Consider the following 23,314-nt stretch of genomic DNA (forward strand, 5'->3'; position numbering starts at 1 on the left):
GGATTGGGTGATGGAGATTTGGATAGTCCATGCAGATAGTCCATATACTCGGGATCTCGAGCATGTCCGTATCATTGGGATCGAGATTCAGGGGGCGTAATGCAGGTCCTAGACTGATACTAATTAATATTCATTTATTTATTCGTATGTGAATATGAGTAGTATTAGGTTACGCATTTTTAACGAGTATACTGTAGGTACATTAGGTATATACATATTTACAACTGGTATCAACTCAAACATATCTTCCCGGTATACTCCCATAGGCCGCCAAATGTACATCATCTTCAGTGGCGTCCTCAGCTCGACAGTGCAGGCGGCCAGCCATGTTTCACCACAGAGTTCCTGTGATCAGCCACCATCAGTGCCACTTTCCCACCTTTCCCACCTTTCACTTGTGACCTTGCAGATGCCACTCGAAGGCCTTCCTGAACAGCTCCCCGCCATTCTTCTCCACGGTCTCCCCGTGACACGGCACAATGATCTCGGGTTCCCACGCGGCGATCCTTTGCACGCTCTCGTTGAAGTTCGCGCGGCCTCCCCCCGCGTTGCTAAGTCCGTACCACAGGAACCGCTTCAAGCCCTTCGCCTCGCCGGCGGTGCTGTTCAGCGACACGAAAATGCGGTTCAGCAGCCCGTGCGAGCTCTTCTCCGCCTCGGGCACCTTCGAGTACTGCTCGATAGCGGGAAGATTGAATAGCAGGTCGGCCTGGATCAGCGCGCGGTCGGGCTTGTAGAACAGCACGACCTCCTTGTTCGGGTGCGCGCCTACGAACTCGACCTCGAAGTCGGCGGCGAACTCGTCGCTGACGCCCGCTGCGTCGCGCTGGTTCGAAGCATCCCACTCGAACGCAAAAGGTTCGTGCCCGATGCGCGGGTCGTCTTTTACTTTCTCGCGCTTCTCCTGTAGGCCCTTGGGCCCGAGGAGCTTGGCGTCGGGATACGCGCGTATCCACTCTGATAGGAATATGTGATGTTCCATGTCCCCCGCGATGATATACCCGACACGGCCGCCGAGCTCGGCGACTTTGGCTTTCGTCTCGGGGGTCAGAGCTACAGGGGAGTAGACAGCTAGGGTGCCGGAGGTAAGGCGTACTGTGATTAATTAGTACCTAACCTAACCTAATCTATGTCTAAACTGACTGCGAGACTTAAAAAGATTAGGTATACTACTCACTTATAGTACCGCGCCCACCAATACGTAATATCCCCATCCGTGCGAATGGCACAGAGACTGTCACGATATCTGGTGTGATGTTCCGAATGACGGCCACCTCGCTCGGGTTGGAGGGAACCAGTTTAGAAGACATATTGAAAGAGCGGGTGAATTGCGTCTGGCTTGTTTGTGTTTGTATTTTCGGTTGCGGGTAAGATGATGATATCCTACTCCTACGAGCTTTTGTATGAGTTGTCTTGACCTTGATACTAGGAGGTAGGTGGTTGACTATTTTTAAATGACCTTCAGATACGAATTTGTAGTGACGTCGTGGAACGTGTGCGACAAAGAATGTTTGCCTTGAAGGGTTACTTATAGTGGTTTTAAAGATGCTCAACCGAGGTTGACCAATATTCATTCTAATAAGGTTTCAGACTTTTTTTTTTCCCTCGAATTGTCACGTCATCCAAACATGCGCAGACTGAAAATATTTGGAATTTAACCTTGTGATGCTATTCGTAAGAGATATGGGAAGTGCCTACTCATCACGGGACCTCCGGAACTGTGTGGATTACCTCTGTACAATATGCACAGTGTAGATGAAAATCCCCTAACTCAAACTCAAACTCAAACTCAATTCCAAATACTACTTTTTTTTATGCTTCAAATAATGCGTACCAGGCTCGCATTTATCACCTCGCATCTTCATTATTTATTATTTATGAAGATACTATGTATAGTACAAATTGACAAATAAATTGGTACCGTTTCATATCCCGTTACCGAAAACAACAAAATCGTGTTACAATCAAATCAGATTTAGTAAACCTCATTCATACACCGCACCACTCATCTCCGTCCCTATCCCCTCCCCTATCCCTATCCACCATCTCCACTACCTATGAGTTGTATATAATATACCTCCTAACAAACGAGCCTCGGTTTAATCTAGCCCCTTACTAGTATTACAAATCAAACCGTTCTACAACAAGTCGTCTTTTACAACCACCCTCCTCTCAATGTGTTAGATACCACCTTTCCACAACCATGTGCCTGACAAGAGCACGATGATGAACTCCCAAAGCAGCTCCCACGACGGCTGCCTCAGGCAGATGCTCGGCCGGTCCAGCGTGTTGACGTAGAATCCCCTCTGCACCGGCGCGTTCGCCGCCCGCCATAATCCCAACTCGCGACCTAGCGTCACCCACGTGAGTAGCATCGCTGCCATCACCACCAGGTTGCTCAGCGCTACGATGTTCCACCGGTCGCGCCAGAACAGCCCCCTGAGCCCGTTCCATCGGTCCCGCCATATCCCCCGCCGCGCCTCCACCGTAGCCCGGTTGTGAGCCGCTATCTCGGCTTCGGCTTGCGCTCGCGCGGCCGCGGAGGCGGCGGCTGCGGCCTCCGTCGCCGAGCGCGCTGCGTCCTGGGCTGCGCGGGCCCGGCGCGACCCCTCGCTGAGCTCCGGCAGCGTGTCCTGGAACCAGGCCACCTCCCGCGCCAGGGTGCGGATGATGCCGTTCATGCGCTCGATCTCGCGCTCGAGGCCCGCGGCGCGGCGCCGGGTCACCGCCGTCTCCGGCGTGTGCGGGTTGCGCCGGATCTCCTCGTTCATCTGGTTGAGCCGCTCCGAGTACTGGTCGCGCGTCGTGTGGTTCAGCGCCAGGTCCTTCTGGAATAGGCCCTGCAGCTCCTGGCTGCGCGCGCTGAGCCGCGCGCCCAGCTCCTCCCAGTACGAGGCCAGCTCGTCGCGCGACCGGTTCGTCTTCTTCTGCCGCGTGTCGAATTCCGCCTGCAGCGCGTCGATCCGCGCCTGGTGCTCTTCCGCCGCCGTGCGCGCGTCCCCCTCGCACTCGGTTTGCTGGTCCCGCAGCCGGACCTCCAGCTTGTCGATGGTGGTTCGTAGGTTGGTGCTGGCTTCCCGCTCGGCGTTGAGGTCTTGTTCCGCCTTGGTGAGCAGCCGGCGGAGCTCGTTGAGCTCGTCTCCTGTCGGGTTCGCCTTGAGGTCTTTGGCCGCTTGTTCGAGCTCGCCCTCGAGTTGCGCGATCCTGTCTGCCAGGTCGGCCTTCTCCTTTTCGAACTTCTCGATCGCGGCGTCGAATTCGGGGGCTGTGGTGTAGGTCGTGCCGCTGGACACGCTACTGGGGACTCGATGCTGAAGCTGCTTAATTCCTTCATTTGCTTTGTTGAGTTCTTCCTCGAGGTCGTTAACTCTGCTCTCGAAAGGCAGGAGGCGAGTGACTTCCTTGCTGATCTCGTTGAACCTGTCATTGGCCTTCTTGAGCTGTTTGTCTAGGTTATCGCGTTCTTGCCTAACCTGTCCGACTTCTAAGTTCAGAGCGTCTTTTTCCCCTTCAAGGTTCGCGATATCTTCTCGGAGATCCAGGATCAACTCTCTGTCTTCTGACTGCCCAAGTTCCTCACCCAAGTTCCCTGTAGCCCTTACAGACGAGCCTGAGCTGCTCTTCCCGCTCTTCGAACTCATTACACTTCCGCTCCTCAATCTGGCAAACTCAGCCAGTTTCTTCTCAAGTTTCACAATATCTCTTTCTCTCTGGTCGAGCGTGCGTTGAAGTTGATTTTCTCTCGCCAGGCCTTCGGAAATCCTCCTCTCTAGCTCGATATTCTTGTTGTTAAGGATTCGTACGCTTGTGATCGCTTTCGTCAACTCGTCAGCTTTTCGATCGGCTCTGGCCTTGGCATCTTGTCCGTATTTCGTCTCGAGCTCCAACTCCCTCTTGTACCCTCTGCTTTCCTGCCTTGCTATCCGGCGATCTTCGACGGCATCATCCCGTTCGGTGACTAATTTTTTATAATTTTTCTCTAATAACTTGTAGTCCTTTTCTCTTGAATTAAGAGTGAGTTTGTACTTGGATTTTATTTCCCCCTTCTCTTTTTCTAGCTCTTCGCTTTTTTCCTCGTATTTTTTTATATTCTGCTCTATTTCCATTATCTGCTCATTCATCTCTTTCTTTACCGCATCTATCGTCCTGTTGTATTTTTTCTCGGCATCATGAAGTTCCTCCTTCCCTATTTTCTTCGTTTCAGCCACTTCGTCTTTCGCCCGATCTTCAGCGTCTGCTAAGGATTTCTTGAGGGCCTCCTCTCGCACTTCCACCAATGCTGGTACTTGGGCGTTCAGTACCTCGAGTATAAGCTTCTCGACCCGGTCTTTATCGAAACCGGCAGTGAAGTCGACGGCTTTCTCCTGGTCGAACAGCTTAGTGCTGAGCTGTGTGGTAACGTCTTTGAGCTCGTTATCCCAGCCGGGAGGTGCTGCGGTTACTTGTGCCATGGCGATGCGATGCTACGAGATGTTTCGCCAGCAGCAACAATAACAACAGGATAGTAAAAGTTACGGGTGTATATGTGGCGTGGTGGAAAGCCTTTGCCCCGAGCTTAAACAGCACTTTTATTCGTGTTGCGACACAAAGAAGGGATTGTCGAAAAGTCTGCGTCCGGCGGTGCTGGGTATTGCGGCTTTGTCTTCGTTTCCGTACGTTTTTTTTTCTATGCGACCTAAGGTGTCCAAGTACTTCAAAGCTTAGTAAGTTATCACCACGTAATAGTAGGTAAGTAGAATTATGTTCGTCCTCTTTAGAATTCGTTCCTAGATACTCCTTTCTCAAATGCGGTGTGTATTTCTTTCACGTAATATCGGGTTGCTGAAAACGGAGGACAAAACTCCTTTCTACTAAGGATACCTACCTCCTAGGTACCTAAGGTATAGTTTGTATCGACTCGACAGCATGACGAACCATTCTCTAGTATTAGGTAGGTGGAGGTATCTAATGTGACGTATATGTCTTTTTTGTGGTTTTCTTCGAGTGGCATTACAATCCCTTATCAGCTTGCTCTGCGTATCTTTGTTGGGCGCATTTACGTCTTTGTATCGTCGGACTAAACTAAACGTATACTTGCTCTTGAGATGGGTTGATTGTTGTTCGTTGCTGTTCCAACTGGAAGTTCACCATTCGGGATGGGTAACTAGCGCGGTAGGGATGAAGTACATAGTAAACCACCCCCATTTTTTTTGAGAACCGCCTAGTTGTATTGCCGGAAGTATTTTGTGACCTGTAGTTGCTAATGTGACTACTCATAACTGTTAGATTTCACCGTTCTAATAAAAGTCGTTGAGGCCATTGATGATCAAGAAGTACCTAAAGTAACTAATACGCAAGGTAACTCCTACATGGAAGGTAGCTATATGGAACTCCATATCTAAACGACACAGCTCATAAACGAGAAACGCAATAACTAGCAGCATTTAGAATAATTTTAGCTTCTTGATAATAGGTATAGTGAATATACCCATATTCAAAGCGAGATAAATGCAATTACTATATTCTAGTGTAAGTTAGATAGGTACCTCCCATCAACATCGGGAATATATAAGGTAGGTTGGTATTTTAGGTAGGTATATCAGTACAAAAAAAAAAAGAAAAAAAAAAAGAAAGAAGAGCTCATACGCGATGCCGCCCGTGATCTAACAAAAGCAACCCAACTCAACTCACTCGGAACTGCCCAACCGATTCTTTATTTGGATCCATTCCTTTCGGCAGCGAGCGCGATGTGCTTCGAGTGCAGCTCCTCGACAGCGGGTATAATCAGGCTCTCGATCTCTATCTCGGGTTCGCCCTCGGGCAGGGTCGCCGGATCCAACGGCTTGTTGTTATTGTTGTTGTTGTTATTACTACTACTACCGCTCTCGCCAGTCTTACTTTCCTCAACACCACCAGCACCACCACTGCCACTGCCCAGGGTCTTCTTCCGGCGATTGAAGGGGACGCGGATCCAGGCGTCGTCGCGGCCGGGGGCTACGAAAACGACCTCCCACTTGCGGGTGGACAGGAGGTTGCCGATGACGAGGTGGTGCTGGTAGCGCTCGAGCGAGTACCGCGCCTTGCGCACCAGGATCCCCGGGTCCGTCTCCAGCTTGAACGACACGATCATGCCCTCAGGCGCCCACCCGTCCACCAGGTTCTTGAGGAACTTCGGCACCGGGTCCAGGTCGATGACCAGCCGCTTGCTGCGCTGGACCGAGGGGGACGAGTCGAAGTTGTCGAACGCTTCTTCTTCTTGCTGCTGCTGCTGTTGCTGCTGCTGACTCGACGGATCCCTCGGTTCCGTCGTGATCGCCGTCGGCCCCTGCTGCTTCTCAAACAGGTCCGTCGCGTCCGTGCTCTGGATCTTGTGCTCGGACATGCGGTCGGCGGGGACGAAGAAGTCGCTGACGGCGGCGGCGAGGTACAGCAGGCCGTTGGGGCCGAGGGGGCGCATGAGCTGGGCGACGGCACGGAGCTCGTGGAGGTAGTCGGTGATGGTGAGGAAGGGGAGCATGAGCAGGAGGTTCTGGCGCTTGGCGGCGTTGTACTTGCGCAGCACGCGCAGCATTTTGTCCTGGTGGGCCGGGTTCGCGACGACGCTGCTGCTCCCGGACCCGTCCGCTTTCGGGCTCTCGTGCAGGAAGTCCAGGAAGCAGTCCGTCGAGTGGCTGTAGTGCCGGCTGTACGGCAGCAGGCTGAACTGCCGGTGCAGGAAGATCACCGCGTACCCGGACTCCAGGAAGTACTCGGCCGACGTGGCGCCCCGCGTGCCCGCGCTGAAGTTGTCGATGAAGCGCACCGTCTGCTTCTCGAGGGGCACCGTGGTCCCGCCGGAGGTGACGAGGACGACACGCCTGTTCGCCGCCGCGTGCTGGTTTATAAATGCCTTAGCAGCGGCGACGTGTTGCGGTAAGGCCTTAGGAGGCGGGTTGGAGCTGAAGTAGGCATTCTCAACCACCTCGTGCGAGGAGGCGGATGTGTTAGTGGTATTGCTCGACATAGTGTCTTGGCTAGAAGTAGAAGATATAGATAACGACCTGGTAGAAAAGCGAGCCTCTGATAAGTTAAATGCGAGGCTTAAAGGATGTGATGCCGATGGTGGTGGTGGTGGTGATGATGATGATGATGAGCCTTGTTCTTTGCTGAGTGGGTAAGTATTCTGGAGATTTAAGCCAGGTACGGTCTGTGATGCCATTGTGTCAGTGATGATAGACTCAAGCATTGGTGAAGAGTAATGCGGCAATGCGGCGGTCCATCGATATGGTATAGATGGAAGTATACATGTAAGTACCACGTAAGGTAGGGGAAATATATATAGCTATGCCTCCCCTTGATATAAGAATAATGAAAGGATATATGAGAAACCAATTACTGAACAGAGAACACAATCGTGATAGGCATGGGTGACTGATAGTAATCACCGGCACTCCGGGGTAATTTAGGCGAGACAAGACCGAAACCTCGGCCCCCGGTTCCGGGCTAGCCATGCGGAGGCCCGCCTGTCCGGCTTGATATTGTGTTGTGTTGTACCTATTGCATTGCATTGCATTCATTGTTATGTTATGTTATGCTATGCTATGCTATGCTAGAAAGCATATATAATCTTGTCTTACAAAATTGAATTTCAAATATCAAAACTTATAATGCTACCAATAGCGGTACAATGGAGATGGACTTACTCTATAGGAATGGCCTCGTAGCTGAATAGGTGGGATAAGTTCTTATCGGTAGTTGTAGAAAATTGCCGCAAAAAATTGGTTGAGGCTTTTTGGTGAGATGAGGCTTGCGAATGCGTCGGAGATAAAATACCTTAGGTACCTGGTATGCGCTATCATGCAAAAGCTCGTGAAACAATGCAGAACACAGTAAGCTCCGAAATAAGCTCGAATGTACAAGAGGTTGTTAACTATCAACAATCTTCGCCGCTGACGTGAGTTCTATGGGGTTTATGCATCGGATGAAGGGAGATCAACAAACGAAGCTCAGACCCAAGAGAAAGGATGGGGCAGTGGGGGGAAAGGGCTTGGAGGGGAGAGTTTCGTGCGGAGATCCCTGCAGCTCTTTTGATCCACATCGATAAGGTTATACCTAAACCTTTGGAAGTAATCTCTGGATTATACACGTGGGTAAACCATAGTGAATATGAGTTTCTGGTTCTTTCCATCCTGCCATCCTACCATACCTTGACCCCACCTAACATTCACTCATATAGGTACTAACCCTATTTCATTATTCTCTCCTTCTCGTGTTGCTCGATTACCAAAATTATTAATCGTCTACCTCTAGGTTAAGTGAATGATCGCTAGTCTAAAAATATACTATAGGGTACCTCTTTAGATGTCCTAGTTGTAAATGTGCCCCTTATCCTATACCTTTAACCCGCCTGTCATAATAGGCATATAGACAAAAGATACGGGAACCCCCCAAGTATCTTCCAAAATACATACAATGTTCATTAACCAATTTCTCTACCATCCCGTAAACTTTTTTGATCCCCTCTATGCTTATTCAAATGTGCCGTATCCCCCCAATTTTTTTGTTCCCCCAAAAAAACCGGCCCGGTTACTTCATACCGAGCAATTATGTTGAGATATAATCGGTCCTTTCGCTCCACCCCGGGGTGAAAGAGAACCTCAGATAACTAAACTCAACTCACCGTGGCTAGAAGTTAGCCCGAAGTGCCCATCCCACTTTCTCGGCCCTGGCCGCGTACATCGCGACGACAGAGATGAGCTGAGTAAGCCCTGTAAATAAGATAAGACCCCAGTAATTACCGCCAGTAGCCTTGACGATGGTACCTGCAACGGGAAGGCCAAGCAGGACGGCAATGGAAACGATAGTATAGCAGGTGGCATAATATCTACCGTAGTGCTGCGTTTGGCATAACCTTCCTACGCACACCGGTGTGATACTGATATTGTTGCCAGTCGAAAACCCAAACATGACAGCAAATAAAACGAGACCCGGGGTCGTGTGCCCGAACGGCAACCACACTACATAACAAGCGATGATCGTGCCGCAGAGGGAAATCATATTCGTGTTGAAAGGACCGATCTTATCCGCCCACCAGCCGGGCAACGCACGCCCAAACACCGACGCCGCATTAAGAATAGGCAGGATCTGGAAGGAAAAGTCCTCGCTAAACCCGTTCGCGAGCGCGTAGCTCGAGATATAGCCGAGCGGGATGAGGAGCCCGAACTCCAGGAAGAAGACGGCGACGGTAAGGAGCAGGAACGCCTTCTCCTTCAAGATGCGAAAGTCCGGGTGCGGGCTCGCGTTCTGAGCCGGAGGCAACCGCCTCTTCACTAAAAGACCAGCAAATGTGAGCAGGAAAAGGCAAATGAAACCTAGGATGCGGAGCGTCCATCCCCATCCCACCTTGTCGAAGAGACTCTGCATTAGTAACGGGAAGATTACACCACCGACGCCGCCACCTGTGCTTGCGAGCCCGGAAGCAAATCCGCGGCGATCATGAAAAAAGTGTCCAATAGCTGTGAGACAGGGAGTAAATAGAAATGATGTTGCAATTCCATTAAGTATGCCCCAGCTAAGCATGAAATGCCAATACTCTAAAGTCAAGTTAGCATGCATATCCTTCACGGGGGTAGGATGAGAAGAAGTAAAAAGGAGGGGGAGGGGGGGGGTTAACACGGTAACATACCTGTACAGATGCTCATAAGCATAACACTTACGACGACAATTATACCACCAGGTCCAACCAGCCATCTAGGCCCGTATTTATCAAAAAGCGGTCCGATATACACGCCGCAGAGAAAACACAACGCCGTATACAATGAAAAAATCCACCCAACCGTACCCTCATCGTAGTTGGAGAGCTGATGCGTTGCAATATACGTCTGAAGCGTTGCAATGCTATTCATCAGCCCCAAAGATGCGAGAAGGCCGCACCATGATCCAAAGACGACAGTCCATGCCTCTAGCCCTCCTTCCGGGTATGTTTCATCCCCAAGGAGGGTCTCTCGACCGGTGTTAGTATTAGTCTTGTCGACAACTTGCCCGACGTCCTGCGCAGACAAATCAGGCTTCTGGTCTGCGTCAAAGTATTCCTGGTCCTTCTCAAGGTAAGCCGAATTGGGGGTCTCTGCGACAGGGGTCTGTGAGAACTGTTCGGCTTTTTCTATATCTTCCATTGCGTGCCGAGTCTATCTTATATATAGGCAAGACTGGGGTTAGCTGACGAGTTGCTATTAAGTATTAGAGAGAGAAAACGCTCAAGAAGCATAATTTTTTCTTTTTAAAGTTGGGCAACGTCTAGAAGCCATTTTTTATAAGTAGCTATAGACTGTTCCGGACCCAGTTGTTGGCACAATTTTGACATCGATGACTATATCCGGATCCACATTAGCGTTCGATCTCGACCGAAAGCCAGGAACATCAAGGTTACCATCCGTCCTCGGAGGCAGCAGACCGCACTTTTCTAACCCCGCCAGAACCCACTTTGGCCAGTCGTCAAGCGGCAAGGTATGAAAGGCGTGATATCACGCTCTTGTTGCATATACATTACGTCTCGAAAATTCGTACTTCACAACCGCTAGGGACACAATCACCTCCACAAAACCTTTAACTACCGGTCTACCCCTGGCCTACCCTGGCCTATGGTGATACCCAATGCTCCAGACTTAGGTATCTAGGACCAACATACCTTTTTGATAAGCTATCTTTCTTACCAGGAATCGTCTCTGCTGCATGCACCAGCGACGAAGGAACGTGCCGTCCCTGTCTCTCGGCTTCTCCTCTAAGCTGCTCTAGGTAGCATGGAGACAGGAGGAGACAGTAGGATTCAGCCAAAGCGTAACAACAAAGCTCTGCACTTTATCGACAACCGTGGGGTTCAGCTAGGAACCGTCGCACTTCCAACTAATAGGAACGGGCCCCGACTCCAACGCAACGGCCACCCGCGAGAACGGCTTGGATGGTTATTGAATTTCGATAGGCTCAATCTTGATCGTCTTCCACTTCCTCCATTGAAACTTTCTGGGGCCCTGTCGTCGTAGTAAGTTCTGACGCGTCACTTTGGGCCGGAACAGTCTTGAGATAGCCTTCTTTTTCCAAACGATCTGCCTCTTCAGGTTCCATTAGACCACCGTGGCCTTTGCTCTTTTCCATCTTCATCCGAACTGCCGTGGGCACGAATGCGCTGACGGCCTCTTTACGCAAATCGCGTACTATCGGCTTCGCTTCATATACCGTCTTGGACTCCACCGGCGCAGATGGCGGCGGTTGCTTGTCCTGGCCGCCCAGTGGTGTATCGTTTGCATTCCGTGCAGCTCTGCGTTTCGCATACCATTTATCTAGTATCTCTTTCGGGATTGGCGGCGGCGTGTCTCGCGGCATAGGAATATTTCTGACGTCTTCGGGTACGTCGCTATCGCTGCTTAAGCCGTCATCGCCGCCTCCTCTTCTTCGCTTGCCCAGCACATTATTGTCCCTTTGGCCATCACCTCTAGGGCCACTGCTGCGGCCAAAAGATGGTGCTTTATCGCCAAGTGCTTCCCTGGCCTTGGTAACTGCTTTCAGGTCACGCTCCAGCCCTTCCAGTACTGATTCCTCGTGCTTGGTAAGTTTGCCGCCACTAGATGTGATTTTCTTTAGGTCGTCGATCTGCTTCTGTATCCTGTCGGGGTTTCGCTTCGCGAGCTTCTCGTTCCGACGGGCTGCAGCTTCTGCCTTGCCTATGAGCCAGCTATTATTAGTACGTCGTCGCCTTTAGACTTCAACATCGTTGATTGCAATAATGATGGCGACACGAAAATATAGGTACCTTTCTTGAGTGCTTTGGCCTTTTCAGCTTTACGCTGAGCCTGCACCGGGTTGAAATTCTTCTCCTTCGGCATGATGGTTGAGTTGCTAAAGGTGTCGATAGCTTCTAAGAAGGACCGATGGTCGTTTAAGAAAAAAAAATAATGCGTCGGACTTCAGGGCGAATCGTGTGGAAACTCGGGTTGGAGACTGGGGACAGGGGGATATTGATGAAGTAGGTACGGAGTTGTGAAATATGGGTTCTTGCAAGATATTTCAGCCTTGTGCAACGCTATTGCATCACGTCAATTGGGGGATTGGTGCACAACGCACAGTGTGCTATTTTTATGAATTCAAACGGTACTACGAATCGTACTATCCCCAATAAATGATAAGATGACAAGGTAGCACGGAGCACTAAGCAGGGGAGGAAGGAAGGGAGATCTCAATTGTCCCAGGGCTGCCAGGTTCATTGGTTTAGCCAGGTGCGCACCAACAACAACTTAGGCGTTTCGAGGTCTAGCGGCTGCCGGGGTGACAGTTGTTGACTTTACGGTTTACCAGTTTACATATCTCATGTATGTCATGTATAATACATAACTTGCATCTATTATTGTTATTGTTCCCCAAGAATTCAAAGACCCCGCCATATTCTCATCCCAGCCCAATCGCGACGTTATCCCACCTTTCATTCTTCCAACCGGCATGTAATGTAACAAAATAAAAAATAAAAAAATTACAAGCATCATCATTTGGTTGCTAAGTGATCAACCCATCCTGCGTGGAGTTTGGATCGTTCTCGTTGCATCTTGCATCTTGCATAATCACCCGAAAGAGAATTGGTCTTTTTTTTTTTTTATCAATTGGATCCATCTTCGTCTTTTTATCGAAACTGCACTGCTCTCAAAGCGAGCCCCTCCCTTGCCTTGGGCTTCGTGTTTATTCGCGGCAGTTCTTTGACGCTTTCAACGCCAGAAGTTGTTCCAACGTTCTTCATTGGTGCCTGCAGCTATGGCAAGCTTCTTATCCACCATGTTTCCCTCTCCGGGCCCAAAAGATATCAAGTCGCCCGTCTCAGACGTTCCTGGAACACCTACCAAGAACTCATTCATCACTCCCATCTCAACACCTCAGGGTAGCCCGAGCAAGAAAACATTACCTCCGGGAGCCAATGAACTTCCTACTACATTTGATGCATTGAAGCTTAACCCAGTATCTCTTGATAGCCCAGTCAGGCTTGGAAGACCTCAGAATGGAGCTAGCCCTTTATCTCCAGCCAAGAGCAACATCCAACCAGCTGACGATGGATACTTTCCAACTGCATCCCCCACTGTGGATAACAACGTCGTTCATAAGGCAGGGGAACCCGCGGGAACTCCTTTGAAGAAGCAGGGACAGGAAAACACGCCACCGTCTAGAATCCCGGTGCGAGATTCCGTCTACCAGCATAACCAAGCTGCGATATCGCGCGCAGAACTCTATCAGCTCCGAGAACCTCGATCAACAGCACTCTCGACTAAGAGATTTAACACATCTCGCGGTCTCACCCCAGAAGAGATGGAGCTTCTAAAGAAGCCTAACGTCCGCCGTCTGGTTAACGTTACCCAACTATGTAAGACTATCTTCTTGCTCAGTTAATAATGCTTATGCCTATAACTATAACTATAACTAGTGCTAACTTTTTAAAAGACTTCCTGGACTACTACTTTGATCTGCTCACCTACGTTGGCGCTAGACAATCACGGCTGAACGCCTTTAAGGCCGAGGTGCCACCGCCTCCGGAAACTGATCAAGAAGAGTACAACCAGTTGTGGCAGAAGTACACGGGCAGAGAGCGCGCGAACCTCCGCAAGCGTCGCATACGCCTTCGACAGGGTGATTTCCAAATTCTGACTCAGGTGGGTCAAGGAGGCTACGGTCAAGTGTTCCTAGCCCAGAAAAAGGATACCAAGGAGGTGTGCGCGTTGAAAGTCATGAACAAGAAGCTACTCTTTAAGTTGGACGAGATCCGCCATGTCCTCACGGAGAGAGATATCCTTACCACTGCCAACAGCGAGTGGCTCGTCCGCCTCCTATACTCATTCCAGGACGACAAGAATATCTATCTTGCTATGGAATACGTACCTGGTGGAGATTTCAGAACGCTCCTCAACAACACGGGAGTCTTATCCAACCGTCACGCTCGCTTCTATATAGCTGAGATGTTCTGTTCCGTGGACGCACTTCACAAGTTAGGTTACATCCATCGGGATTTAAAACCGGAGAACTTCCTTATCGATTCCACGGGCCACGTCAAGCTGACTGACTTTGGCTTGGCGGCTGGTAATGTCGCATCGTCAAAGATCAACTCGATGCGTATCAGGCTTGAGAAGGCTTCTGAGACTGACGTACCGTTTGGTAAAGCTATGGATAAACGAACAATGGCAGAGCGCCGAGAGGGTTATCAAACCATGCGTGAGAGAGACACGAATTATGCGAAATCCATAGTAGGATCGCCAGATTACATGGCTCCGGAGGTGCTCCGTGGTGAAGAGTACGACTATACCGTCGACTATTGGAGCTTAGGATGCATGTTATTCGAAGCTCTTACCGGATTCCCTCCTTTCGCAGGTTCCACAGCCGACGAGACATGGCATAATCTGAAGCACTGGAAGGAGGTGCTCAAGCGACCCGTCTGGGAGGATCCCAACTATTTCTTAAGTACCCGAACTTGGAACTTTATCACCACGTATGTTTCGTGCTAGTATTAGCTCTCTGAACCAAGGCTAACCAACTCTAGTTGTATTAATTCGAGATCCAAGCGGTTTTCCAACATTAAGGATATCTTGGAGCATCATTATTTCGCCGAAGTAGATTGGAACACTCTGAGACAGTCGAAAGCCCCGTTTGTCCCCGAGCTGGACTCGGAGACGGACGCAGGGTATTTTGATGATTTCACCAACGAAGCTGATATGGCCAAGTACAAAGAAGTCCACGATAAACAACAGGCTCTTGAAAGCATGGCCGACCGAGAGGAGCAGATGAGCAAAGGCCTCTTCGTTGGATTTACATTCCGTCATCGGAAGCCTACCACAGAAGATGGTAGCCCACGGAAGCGGATCCAGACTGACGAGACGTTTGGCACGATGCTCTAGGGTAGGCGTCCGCTGTCTAAATTCAGGAGGCGGTAACCCCACATCGTTGATGCTTAACGATTTTTGGTTATTCGCCGCCACATAATATCCACATGATTCGACGGTGATGTGTTGTTGTTTTTTTCTTCAGACAATGCCTAAGACGTCGTTATGATAATGTGGTTTATGCCACATTTCTTTGTTCCTCTTTCGGTTAGTGGCGCCTTGAAGAGCCGGTTATTGATTCAAGAAGGGCGTTTTCAGGTCTTGTGCATATTGTATTAGGAGTTCTACACGAGGGAGGTTTAATGGAGGGCATTACGCGTCTTATCCCGGTATGGTTGTTCCGAGGCGGAGTCATAGGACTTTGACGTCGAGAGGGAAGGGAATAGCACCAGTCATGTACAACAGTGTCGCAATAGACTGTTTTTTTGATCCAGCCTCAGGTGTAGCCTACCCTGTGCCCATCTTTGCCTTGTCAAACTTGCCGTTCCGATGAACATGTGCTTACGTCTTCAATGTTGAGAAACGTCGAGGGTGATCGACAAGTCTACACGTCAGTCTTCGATGCGGAGGCTTTTCTATAATGTGTGAAGAAGCTTTGCTTTCACGTGTGTGTAAGTTCGATTCTACAATTACTTTATGCTAATCCATTCAATTTGAGCCGCAAGAGAGAGAAAAACCGTTCGTCATGAAATAGATAAGGTTACATCTTGTCTACCTATATTTAGTATTCTCTGGACCCTTGCGCGAAGCAAAGTAAATAGTACAGACCGAAGAGAGACGGGAAAGCGGTAAGAAAAGGAAACCCGCGTTTCCTTCGGGACCGGGAATATTGCCCAGACTTACCGTTTTGAGGACTACGAGACCATGAAGACCGACGCTGATTGGCCACGTTTATATGAAGTAGGTAATGTACGGTTCACCAAAGCTCGCTCTCGGACGTCCCCAATGCTTAACCCCGCGCAAACAAACATCGATTCGGTTTTACTGCCTAGGTACGTGGGTAGAGGAGAGAAGAGACAGACTTACCTGCTTCAATTCAATTGCATCACTGACGAAGCTTATTACTGCCTTAGGTAGGTACCTACCTACGTGCTCAGCCATTTAGTCTGTCTCGGGAAGACGAGAGACAAGTGATGGAATTGTGTTTCCCATTTCGATCCAGGATTTGTACTATGTATGCCGTCATATATGTGTGTATGTATACCTATGTAAACTAAGTGTTCGATGGATTAGTTTAGTTAAGGTAGGTACCTACCTGTTAATTGTCTTGCGTCTCAAGTTGCTTGTCTTTAAGACACGCAAATACTCTCTTGGCGATCAGACGGTATAATCGGCCCATATACTTGCATATTGGCTAAGCCCTACATAAGACGATTACGAGTCCTGCCTACAGCCCTAACCATACAGACATACAGATCTAACCATGCAGATCTAACCTAATATAATGTAAGGAAGGAAGGTAGGTAAGGTAGGTAAGGTAAGGTAAGGTAACTAGCCCCAGCTCACAGCTCACAGCTTACAGGACCTACGTAGTCGTTTCTTCGTAGCACAACATATCTCCCGACAGCTGATGCTCAGAACCAACCAGGTCCAACGCTGCCCTTTTCCCCGGATATTGGTCGTACACAAGACGCTGCTGCGTTGCTACCTACCTACCTGGTAGGTAGGTAATTTCTGATTATTTGCCCTCGCGGGCGGCGAGCTACTGCTGCGTGAACGCGCGGCTTCCCCTAGGGCTTGGGGCTGGGAAACGCATCCCATACAGGACCAGCAACTAGGAGCGAAAAAGGTGTGTACCTATGTATGTACTATGTAAGTGTGTATGTGTATGTGTGTGTGTGTGTGTTCTTCTGGAAACTTAACCCATTTTTTTCTTTCCCGCCTTTGTGCAAAACTCAGCCCGACCTTGGCCTAACCCTATTTCCATTTTTACTTCTCTGTATGTGCCTAGGAGGCATGTATGTATGCATATTTCTCTTATTTTCTTCTTTTCTGCCGCCCGAACTAAATTGGGTAGCCGAGCCTCCAGCGTGTTGTTGGAGAGCAGAGGAGAGGAAGAAACCCACACGCCCCCTCCCCCCTCCCCCCTCGTCTTCGAAAATTAGAGTATGCAGAAGCTAGACAGGTCAGGCAAGGTAGGCGAAGGCGATGACGACGAAACGAGCCTTCGCAGCCCACCCCATGGTAAGCTTGCTTGCTTGTTGGACAACGCTGAGTTTCTTAGGTTACGTGATGTGATGATGGGGCCAGGCACCTTGACATACATGACACAAAAAACTCTCGACTGCTGATCCCGTCCGGTCTTTCTTTGTTCGGCCACGCCAGCTCTCCAGGGGGAGGGGGGGCTGAGAAGTATATAAGTATATGCTGTCGTGTTTCGTTTTTTACGTGCTTTTCTTCAAACTTTTCTATCTTCACGTGTCTAGTATCTTTTACATATCCGTGCTTCGCAACGGCATTGCATACCAACCTACCTACCTACCTACCTTATATACACATACGTATCTCCTATCTTCTTGGAATATTGGGATAAGACGATTAGATCTCACGACTGGGTCAGCTTGGAGTATAGGGGATAGATATATATACCTTACCTATACGCTCATATACACGGCTCGGGAAGATGAAGACGTCAACTGTCGCCATCGTATTGGCGCCTACGGCTGCCTCAGCGCAGTGGTGGAGAGGTGCTCCGGGTTGCGCTGTAAGTTACTCTCTTTCCACTCACGCCTATCCCCTTTCCTCTTCTGTCTTATCCAATCTGCCTTACTTATAATCCCACCACCAACTCATCATCCACTGACTGGCTCGTCCTTCCACCAGCAATCCTGCCTCTCCTCCGCCTGGTCCAGCCCCACCGCCACCGTAACCAGCGGCTGGCCCGCGCAGTCCGAGTACTGCGACTCCGACCGCGGCAACAGCATCGGCTCGTGCATCAGCAGCGCTTGTGCCGCGTCCACCTCCGCCACCGCCTTCGAGTCCTACTCCTCCCTCTCCAGCTCCCTCTGCTCCCGCTACGCCGAGTGCACCTCCGCCGGCAGCACCGGCGTCCGCACCGTGACCTACTCGGGCGGGCCCGTGACGTGGGCCGTCCCCGGCGGCTGGGGAGGAGGCGGGCAGAAGGCGGCGTTCGGCGGCGAGCCCTTTGGAACCAAGGGCAACGGGAACGGGCCCCCGAACGCGTCGGCCATCTCGTCCGCGGCGGACTCGTACCGCGAGTACTGGAGCGAGTGGGCGTCGGCGTTCGAGTCGTCGCGCACGTGGACGGGGGGCGTGGCCACGGTGACGGGGTGCACGTTCGACGGGTCACCGTGGTTCGTGGGGCCCGGGTGCGGGTGGAACGGGCTCGGCGGGTTCAACGGGTGGGTCGGCTGGGGGTCCGGATGGAGCTGGGGCCCCACGACCACCGAGACCGTGACGTTCACGACGACGGACTCGGCGGGCGTGACGACGACCGGCACGGGGCTCGCGGCCGTCGCGCTCGCCGTGAGCGGCACGCTGACCACGTCGACGACCCTGGGCACGCCGACGGTCACGGACGAGGCGGCTAGCGGGGCGGCGCCGGGGAGGAGGATGGGGACGCCGGGACCGGAAGGGTCGATTGTTACGGGGATGATGGGCGTCGCGCTCGGTGCGATATTGGTCGTTGCTGGGATGTTGTGAGCGGAAAGCTTACTGCCAAGCCTGCCCTATCATATTTATGTTCGTTACGATTGTGTGTGTGTATATAATACCCCTTTACAAATACGAGCTTTATATCCCCTTAATAATAAATATACGGGATGAAAAGAGGGGGGGGGGATATGAGATAATGTCTTGGAGGATATAAGAATGGAATTTTATGTTGGGGTATTTTGACGATAGGGGGGTGGATTGGATATAAGACCGGGCGTTAACTAATGTAGGGAATTACAGTACGACAGAAAGAAAAATGATTAATGAGAAAACTACCTAACATTACGGACATTTCGATTCCGTGGGAACTATTAACTGAACATAGAGCTATTAAGAATACCGTTCCCGTCTACCGTAGGTTTCTGTTAGGAGAGCACCGTTGTGAGGACTACTGCAGCATGCATGAAGGCCATATAAAAACATTAGCTTAGCTTCATTATCTAGGTACGTTATGCTACGATTGGCCCTCATCATCAGACGGGAATAAAATACTCGTTCCCACTGTACTCACCGACGACGGTGAGAGTTCCTCTCCTCCCGCTACACTACCACTACCATCACCACCCAGGTTCTCTTCTCCCACCGTGTAAATCGTGCCCCTGGATGATCGAGAATCCGGCGTTCGAGGCGGCAGCGGCTGCATCCCTACCTCCTCCACTCCTCCCTGCGCGGCCCCGGCTCGTCGCGGATACTGCGAATCCCTTCGTCCTCGCGGCATGGTAGGCGAGTCCTTCAGCGCAGGGGACTGCGGCGCCGACATTCTCCGCGTGCTCGCGCCCTGGCTCGCTGATTCAGCAATTCCCAAGGGAAGCGCTTTCGGCACCGCAGAGACACGAGGACCTTTTTTCTTCCCACCACCAGTAGTACTAGTCTTCCCCCTCGGCGCAGGCGAAGGCGTAAGCGAAAGCCGCGACAGCTCGGCGAACCGCTGCTGCTGCTCCTGCGCGGTGCGTCGCGGCGGCGTCGGGGGCAGCGGCATGGACGGGGGGCCGCTAGCGGGCGGCTGGAAGGCCGCCGAGATCTTGCGTCTGTGCCAAGCGCGATCGCCCAGCGGGGCCTCGGGACGAGCAGCAGGCGGAACGGGAAGGAGAACGGGGCTCGGCACTGTGGCGGTCTTCGCGCTCGCGTTGTGGAAGTCGAAGTCGAACTGCGCGGCGGACCCGGCGGACGGCGTCAGCGGCGGCTGGTTGCGCCACTGGACGGCCGAGCTGGTGGCGGACGACGGGGGCTGCTGGGGCGGCTGCAACGACGGGCCGGAAGGCGAGGGGGAGGGCGCGGGGAAGACGGGGCCAGAGCGGACTTCGTCTAGGAGTCTGTTGTACAGGGTGTCTCGGTCCGAGGAGGGGGACGGTGCTATTGATAGGCGGGCAGAGGAGTGCTCGGGGTGGCGCAGGCGAGTGCCGGATTCGAGGGCCGGAGTCGTGGGCACGAAGTACGCGCCATCCGATGCTGACGGGCCGGAACTACCAAGATAGGCAAGATCCTCGTCCCTTTTCGCATGTCCGCGTGCGCGTGCGCGTTCATCTTTAGCAACACGCTCGGGCTCGGTTTCGCTACCCAGCAGCTGACGACCCGTGGTGTCGATCGCGCTGGGGATCGGTCGTCGCGGGAGCTGCTTGTCGTGATCCTTGCCGTGCTGCTTCTCGGGCACGACTTCTGTGCGATGGGCGGCCTGCTGGAGCTTCTTCCGCTTGTAATATTTGACGCACAGAACTATGAACGCTGCTAGGATGACAGCGCCTGAAATACTGCCTGTTACCGCGGCGATGGTAGATCCTTTCGCTGACTGGTCAGGAGCATCTGATGACGAAGATGGAAGAGGCGGCGACGAGGGCATGGCTGCTTTGTCTGTAGCTTCTTGTGATTCGCCTAGGGTTTCTGTCTCGGTAGGCTCTGTGGCGTCTGTAGCTTTGAGAAACGCATTTGGATCGATGACGGAAGATAGCGAAACTCCGAGAGGGGCGGTCTTGCTCTCATCTCCTACATCGCTGCTGTAGCTGTCATCCTGGGAGTTTCCTTTATTTGTCACCGTATTGCCCTCGCTGGCAGCAACGAAGCGATACACGGCGACAGTATCTCTTCCTCCGCATGAGAGGGTCGAGTCGCCAGTACAAGGCATGTCGCAGGCCCCAAGAGTAAGCTTACGAGCTTCCGCTACAAGTTCTAATCCGCAGAAGCACTCACTATTACGCGATTCATTAGTGTTGAGAACGAGAACACGCGTGAAATAGTTAGGAGGTTGCCAGAGACGCAGCACAAGGCAGCAGAGATTGACTATTTACCTTCCGTTACTCAGTCCAACGAGTCCGTAGTGATCCGAAGTCTTCTTTGGCGGAATCAATGCTGTACAGGCTTCGAGGCAAGCACTGATGGTTAACTTGTCGGGAGGCACCTTAGTCGGGACAGCATAGTCATCACCGTCTTTTCCAAAGAGATTTCCTTCTGGAGAACCAGCTCCCCGGCTGTAGCACCCTAGCAAGGAAAACATGGAGCCTTGCGGTGCTAAAGAAGGGTTATATGCTAGTGTTGTTGTGATGGTGATGGTTGAGACGTGGAAAGCGGGTGAGCCGAATATTCCCAATTCTGAAGTGCTTCCACCTGTCCATACATTATCACATAGTGATTGAAAGAGAAGCCTAGTCCACAAAAAAACTTGCAACCAGGTCCGCTTAAAATTCGAGGCCGTCGAGAGTGTCGTCGACATCGTCCTGACGATGCATGTGTACTTTGTAACAAGCCATATTTGCCTCCGTACCCTCTCAGGGCAGCATAATTCGATAAGTCGCCATCGATTCCCATCATTGCCAAGTCCATCTATAAGCACACAAAGGGATGGTTGACGACATCAAGTCGAACAAAGAGCCATGCCTTGCTTGCGGCTTTGTGAGCCTCTGCTCAGTTGAGAAAGCCATTTCTCATGGGTGAGTTTAAGTCTTGCAACTTAAGAGTTATACAGTTCTCACCACTCTTGTTACAGAAGTATAGAAGTTTAAGTAACTTCTATCTTGCAACTCTAAAAGCTAAGAACCTCAAGGGCATTAGTATCAACAAGAAGACTTAGAAAGGATGACAAGACATAATAAAAAAGGATGACCTACTAGCTTTATGGGATTGACTAAGGCTTGGGACAAGCAGGTGTCCGTGTTCTTATTCCTCAAGATAAGGTAATGATTGCGTGATAGGAGAGATAAGGATAGATCGACGAGAGAGAGATCTCTTGCTGAGCCCCCAACCGCTTCGAGCATTGTAGTGGTTGAGTTCCATGTTTATAGATACCTATCTCTCTATCTAGATCTGCTCTAGCCTCTAGCCTCTAGCCTCTAGCCTCTAGATACACTGCCGCCAACCACGCTTGCTCATGCTCATGCTTATGCATATGTAGGTATATATGTATAGGTATATGTATATGTATGTGTATGTGAGGCATGTATACCCCATGATACATATGCCAGATTGTTGTAGGATTATCAGGTACTGTAGATAGACTCTTAGATCAATAGCTTAAGTTTTCTAAAGTTCACATAGACAGGGGCTAGGATTTTCATTATTAGTATTATTTTTATTATTATTTTTTTCGGTGGAGCAAGACCTTGATGGCGCAATTAGACGACATTCTGATTCGGATTTGCGAATTATTAGGTAACAAATTGCCCAAAAGAGCTCTCGTGACAGGCTATCTAAAACGATATAAATTCTACGCCTGTCCCGACTCCTATCCAGCTGGAAAAGTTTGGACTTCTAATCAAAATCTGTGGTTGTGCTATCGGGATAATGAAGCTTTCGTATGGAAGAACGACAGGAGGCTGTCTGAAAACCACCACCCCCCCGGCCACCCGCCTCATTCGATCGGTCCTTCAAAGATAGGCAAATGTGGTGGTTCACTTACAGCAGCAGAATTTAGGAGATGGGGGAGATGGATTAACTTGTCGATCTATTGTCTATATCTCTTAAGAGGTCCCCGTTTCATGCAGACAAGTCAGCTCGATTTTCAACCCATCAACTAAGAGTTTTTACCAACAGCTCTTCATTTACTTTTCCCGGTTGCCGTTGGACAATAAGGGAAAGTCGTATACAAGTTGGAGCCCGCCGTCGCATTATTTACACGCCCGCGATGATTGGTCAATGCTTCGAACTGTTTGGCGCGGGGTCTTTTTTTTCTCTCTTCTTACCTGAGGGATCAGCGCTTGCTTGCTTGCTCGTGAGCGGCGGACGCCCCAAGGAAAAAGAAACCCCGACCGAACGAAGAAACAAACATCAATCACCCGGCTTGAAGCTAACTAACTCCACGCTTGTCTGACGAGAAGCATGAGATGATGGGGTAGCACGACATCATTCCTACGCGGGAGACCACTCAAACGAAATAAGCCAGATGACCTCACGATCGACCGGTGTTTTTTCTCTCCTCGTTGCAACTCGAACTCTCGAGATCACTTGGCTCTTTTTTTCCCCCTTTCCCTTTTCTTTACTCCCCCCCGCGCCTAGTGGACCAGCTGACGACCGTGCCGCGCCTCTCTCTCCTCACTCACTCTCTTTCTTTCTCCCTTGGAAAGGAAAGAAAGTTAAAAAGAAACGAAAACAACCCCCACGCCGAGTCATTTCGTTTTATTGGATGGACCCCCGGTCTAAGCTAACACTTTGCTGTCGGCGGCTAGAATGGGAAACCGAGGCCGGGCCGCACTGAAGGGGGGGGGGGGGGGGGGGGGGGGGGGAAAAAAAAAAAAAAAAAAAAATTAAAAAAAAAAAAAAAAAAAAAAAAAAAGAAAGAGAGAGAGAGAGGA

General features: G+C 50.8%; 9 protein-coding genes across 9 annotated transcripts; 3 read left to right on the forward strand and 6 right to left on the reverse strand.

Annotated features, from left to right (window-relative positions):
- Positions 1–391: 391 nt before the first annotated feature.
- F4812DRAFT_454219 (uncharacterized protein) lies at positions 392–1,310 on the reverse strand (the record flags this gene model as incomplete). Its single annotated transcript, XM_047936605.1, has 2 exons — positions 392–1,095; positions 1,178–1,310. 2 exons carry the CDS (start codon positions 1,308–1,310, stop codon positions 392–394), a joined length of 837 nt encoding a protein of 278 aa, XP_047794718.1.
- An 870-nt stretch (positions 1,311–2,180) lies between these two features.
- On the reverse strand, positions 2,181–4,451 carry F4812DRAFT_454220 (uncharacterized protein; the record flags this gene model as incomplete). The annotated part of the gene is made up of 1 exon (XM_047936606.1): positions 2,181–4,451. The coding sequence occupies one exon, from the start codon at positions 4,449–4,451 to the stop codon at positions 2,181–2,183; it is 2,271 nt and encodes a 756-aa protein (XP_047794719.1).
- Positions 4,452–5,224: 773 nt separating this feature from the next.
- F4812DRAFT_408777 (DFP-domain-containing protein) lies at positions 5,225–7,684 on the reverse strand. Its single transcript, XM_047932388.1, has 3 exons — positions 7,355–7,684; positions 5,626–7,165; positions 5,225–5,503 (listed from the first exon to the last, which is right to left on the reverse strand). The coding sequence occupies exon 2, from the start codon at positions 6,980–6,982 to the stop codon at positions 5,693–5,695; it is 1,290 nt and encodes a 429-aa protein (XP_047794720.1). The 5' UTR covers positions 6,983–7,165; positions 7,355–7,684; the 3' UTR covers positions 5,225–5,503; positions 5,626–5,692.
- Positions 7,685–8,643: 959 nt separating this feature from the next.
- Positions 8,644–10,133, reverse strand: F4812DRAFT_454222 (MFS general substrate transporter; the record flags this gene model as incomplete). The annotated part of the gene is made up of 2 exons (XM_047936607.1): positions 8,644–9,551; positions 9,644–10,133. The coding sequence occupies 2 exons, from the start codon at positions 10,131–10,133 to the stop codon at positions 8,644–8,646; spliced, it is 1,398 nt and encodes a 465-aa protein (XP_047794721.1).
- A 402-nt stretch (positions 10,134–10,535) lies between these two features.
- F4812DRAFT_11934 (WW domain binding protein 11-domain-containing protein) lies at positions 10,536–12,068 on the reverse strand. The gene is made up of 2 exons (XM_047929445.1): positions 11,765–12,068; positions 10,536–11,675 (listed from the first exon to the last, which is right to left on the reverse strand). The coding sequence occupies exons 1-2, from the start codon at positions 11,835–11,837 to the stop codon at positions 10,939–10,941; spliced, it is 810 nt and encodes a 269-aa protein (XP_047794722.1). The 5' UTR covers positions 11,838–12,068; the 3' UTR covers positions 10,536–10,938.
- Positions 12,069–12,624: 556 nt separating this feature from the next.
- Positions 12,625–15,034, forward strand: F4812DRAFT_11891 (kinase-like protein). The gene is made up of 3 exons (XM_047929438.1): positions 12,625–13,354; positions 13,432–14,470; positions 14,522–15,034. The coding sequence occupies exons 1-3, from the start codon at positions 12,754–12,756 to the stop codon at positions 14,874–14,876; spliced, it is 1,995 nt and encodes a 664-aa protein (XP_047794723.1). The 5' UTR covers positions 12,625–12,753; the 3' UTR covers positions 14,877–15,034.
- A 1,591-nt stretch (positions 15,035–16,625) lies between these two features.
- Positions 16,626–17,104, forward strand: F4812DRAFT_11957 (uncharacterized protein). Its single transcript, XM_047929450.1, has one exon. The coding sequence runs from the start codon at positions 16,665–16,667 to the stop codon at positions 16,980–16,982; it is 318 nt and encodes a 105-aa protein (XP_047794724.1). The 5' UTR covers positions 16,626–16,664; the 3' UTR covers positions 16,983–17,104.
- A 380-nt stretch (positions 17,105–17,484) lies between these two features.
- Positions 17,485–18,800, forward strand: F4812DRAFT_454225 (uncharacterized protein; the record flags this gene model as incomplete). Its single annotated transcript, XM_047936608.1, has 3 exons — positions 17,485–17,565; positions 17,685–18,520; positions 18,767–18,800. 3 exons carry the CDS (start codon positions 17,485–17,487, stop codon positions 18,798–18,800), a joined length of 951 nt encoding a protein of 316 aa, XP_047794725.1.
- Positions 18,801–18,978: 178 nt separating this feature from the next.
- On the reverse strand, positions 18,979–21,759 carry F4812DRAFT_11945 (uncharacterized protein). The gene is made up of 4 exons (XM_047929448.1): positions 21,635–21,759; positions 21,500–21,556; positions 20,819–21,427; positions 18,979–20,719 (listed from the first exon to the last, which is right to left on the reverse strand). The coding sequence occupies exons 3-4, from the start codon at positions 21,238–21,240 to the stop codon at positions 18,991–18,993; spliced, it is 2,151 nt and encodes a 716-aa protein (XP_047794726.1). The 5' UTR covers positions 21,241–21,427; positions 21,500–21,556; positions 21,635–21,759; the 3' UTR covers positions 18,979–18,990.
- Between the last annotated feature and the right edge of the window lie 1,555 nt (positions 21,760–23,314).

Source organism: Daldinia caldariorum, assembly GCF_022478825.1.
Source record: "Daldinia caldariorum strain CBS 122874 unplaced genomic scaffold F4812scaffold_1, whole genome shotgun sequence".
NCBI classification, from domain to species: domain Eukaryota; kingdom Fungi; phylum Ascomycota; class Sordariomycetes; order Xylariales; family Hypoxylaceae; genus Daldinia; species Daldinia caldariorum.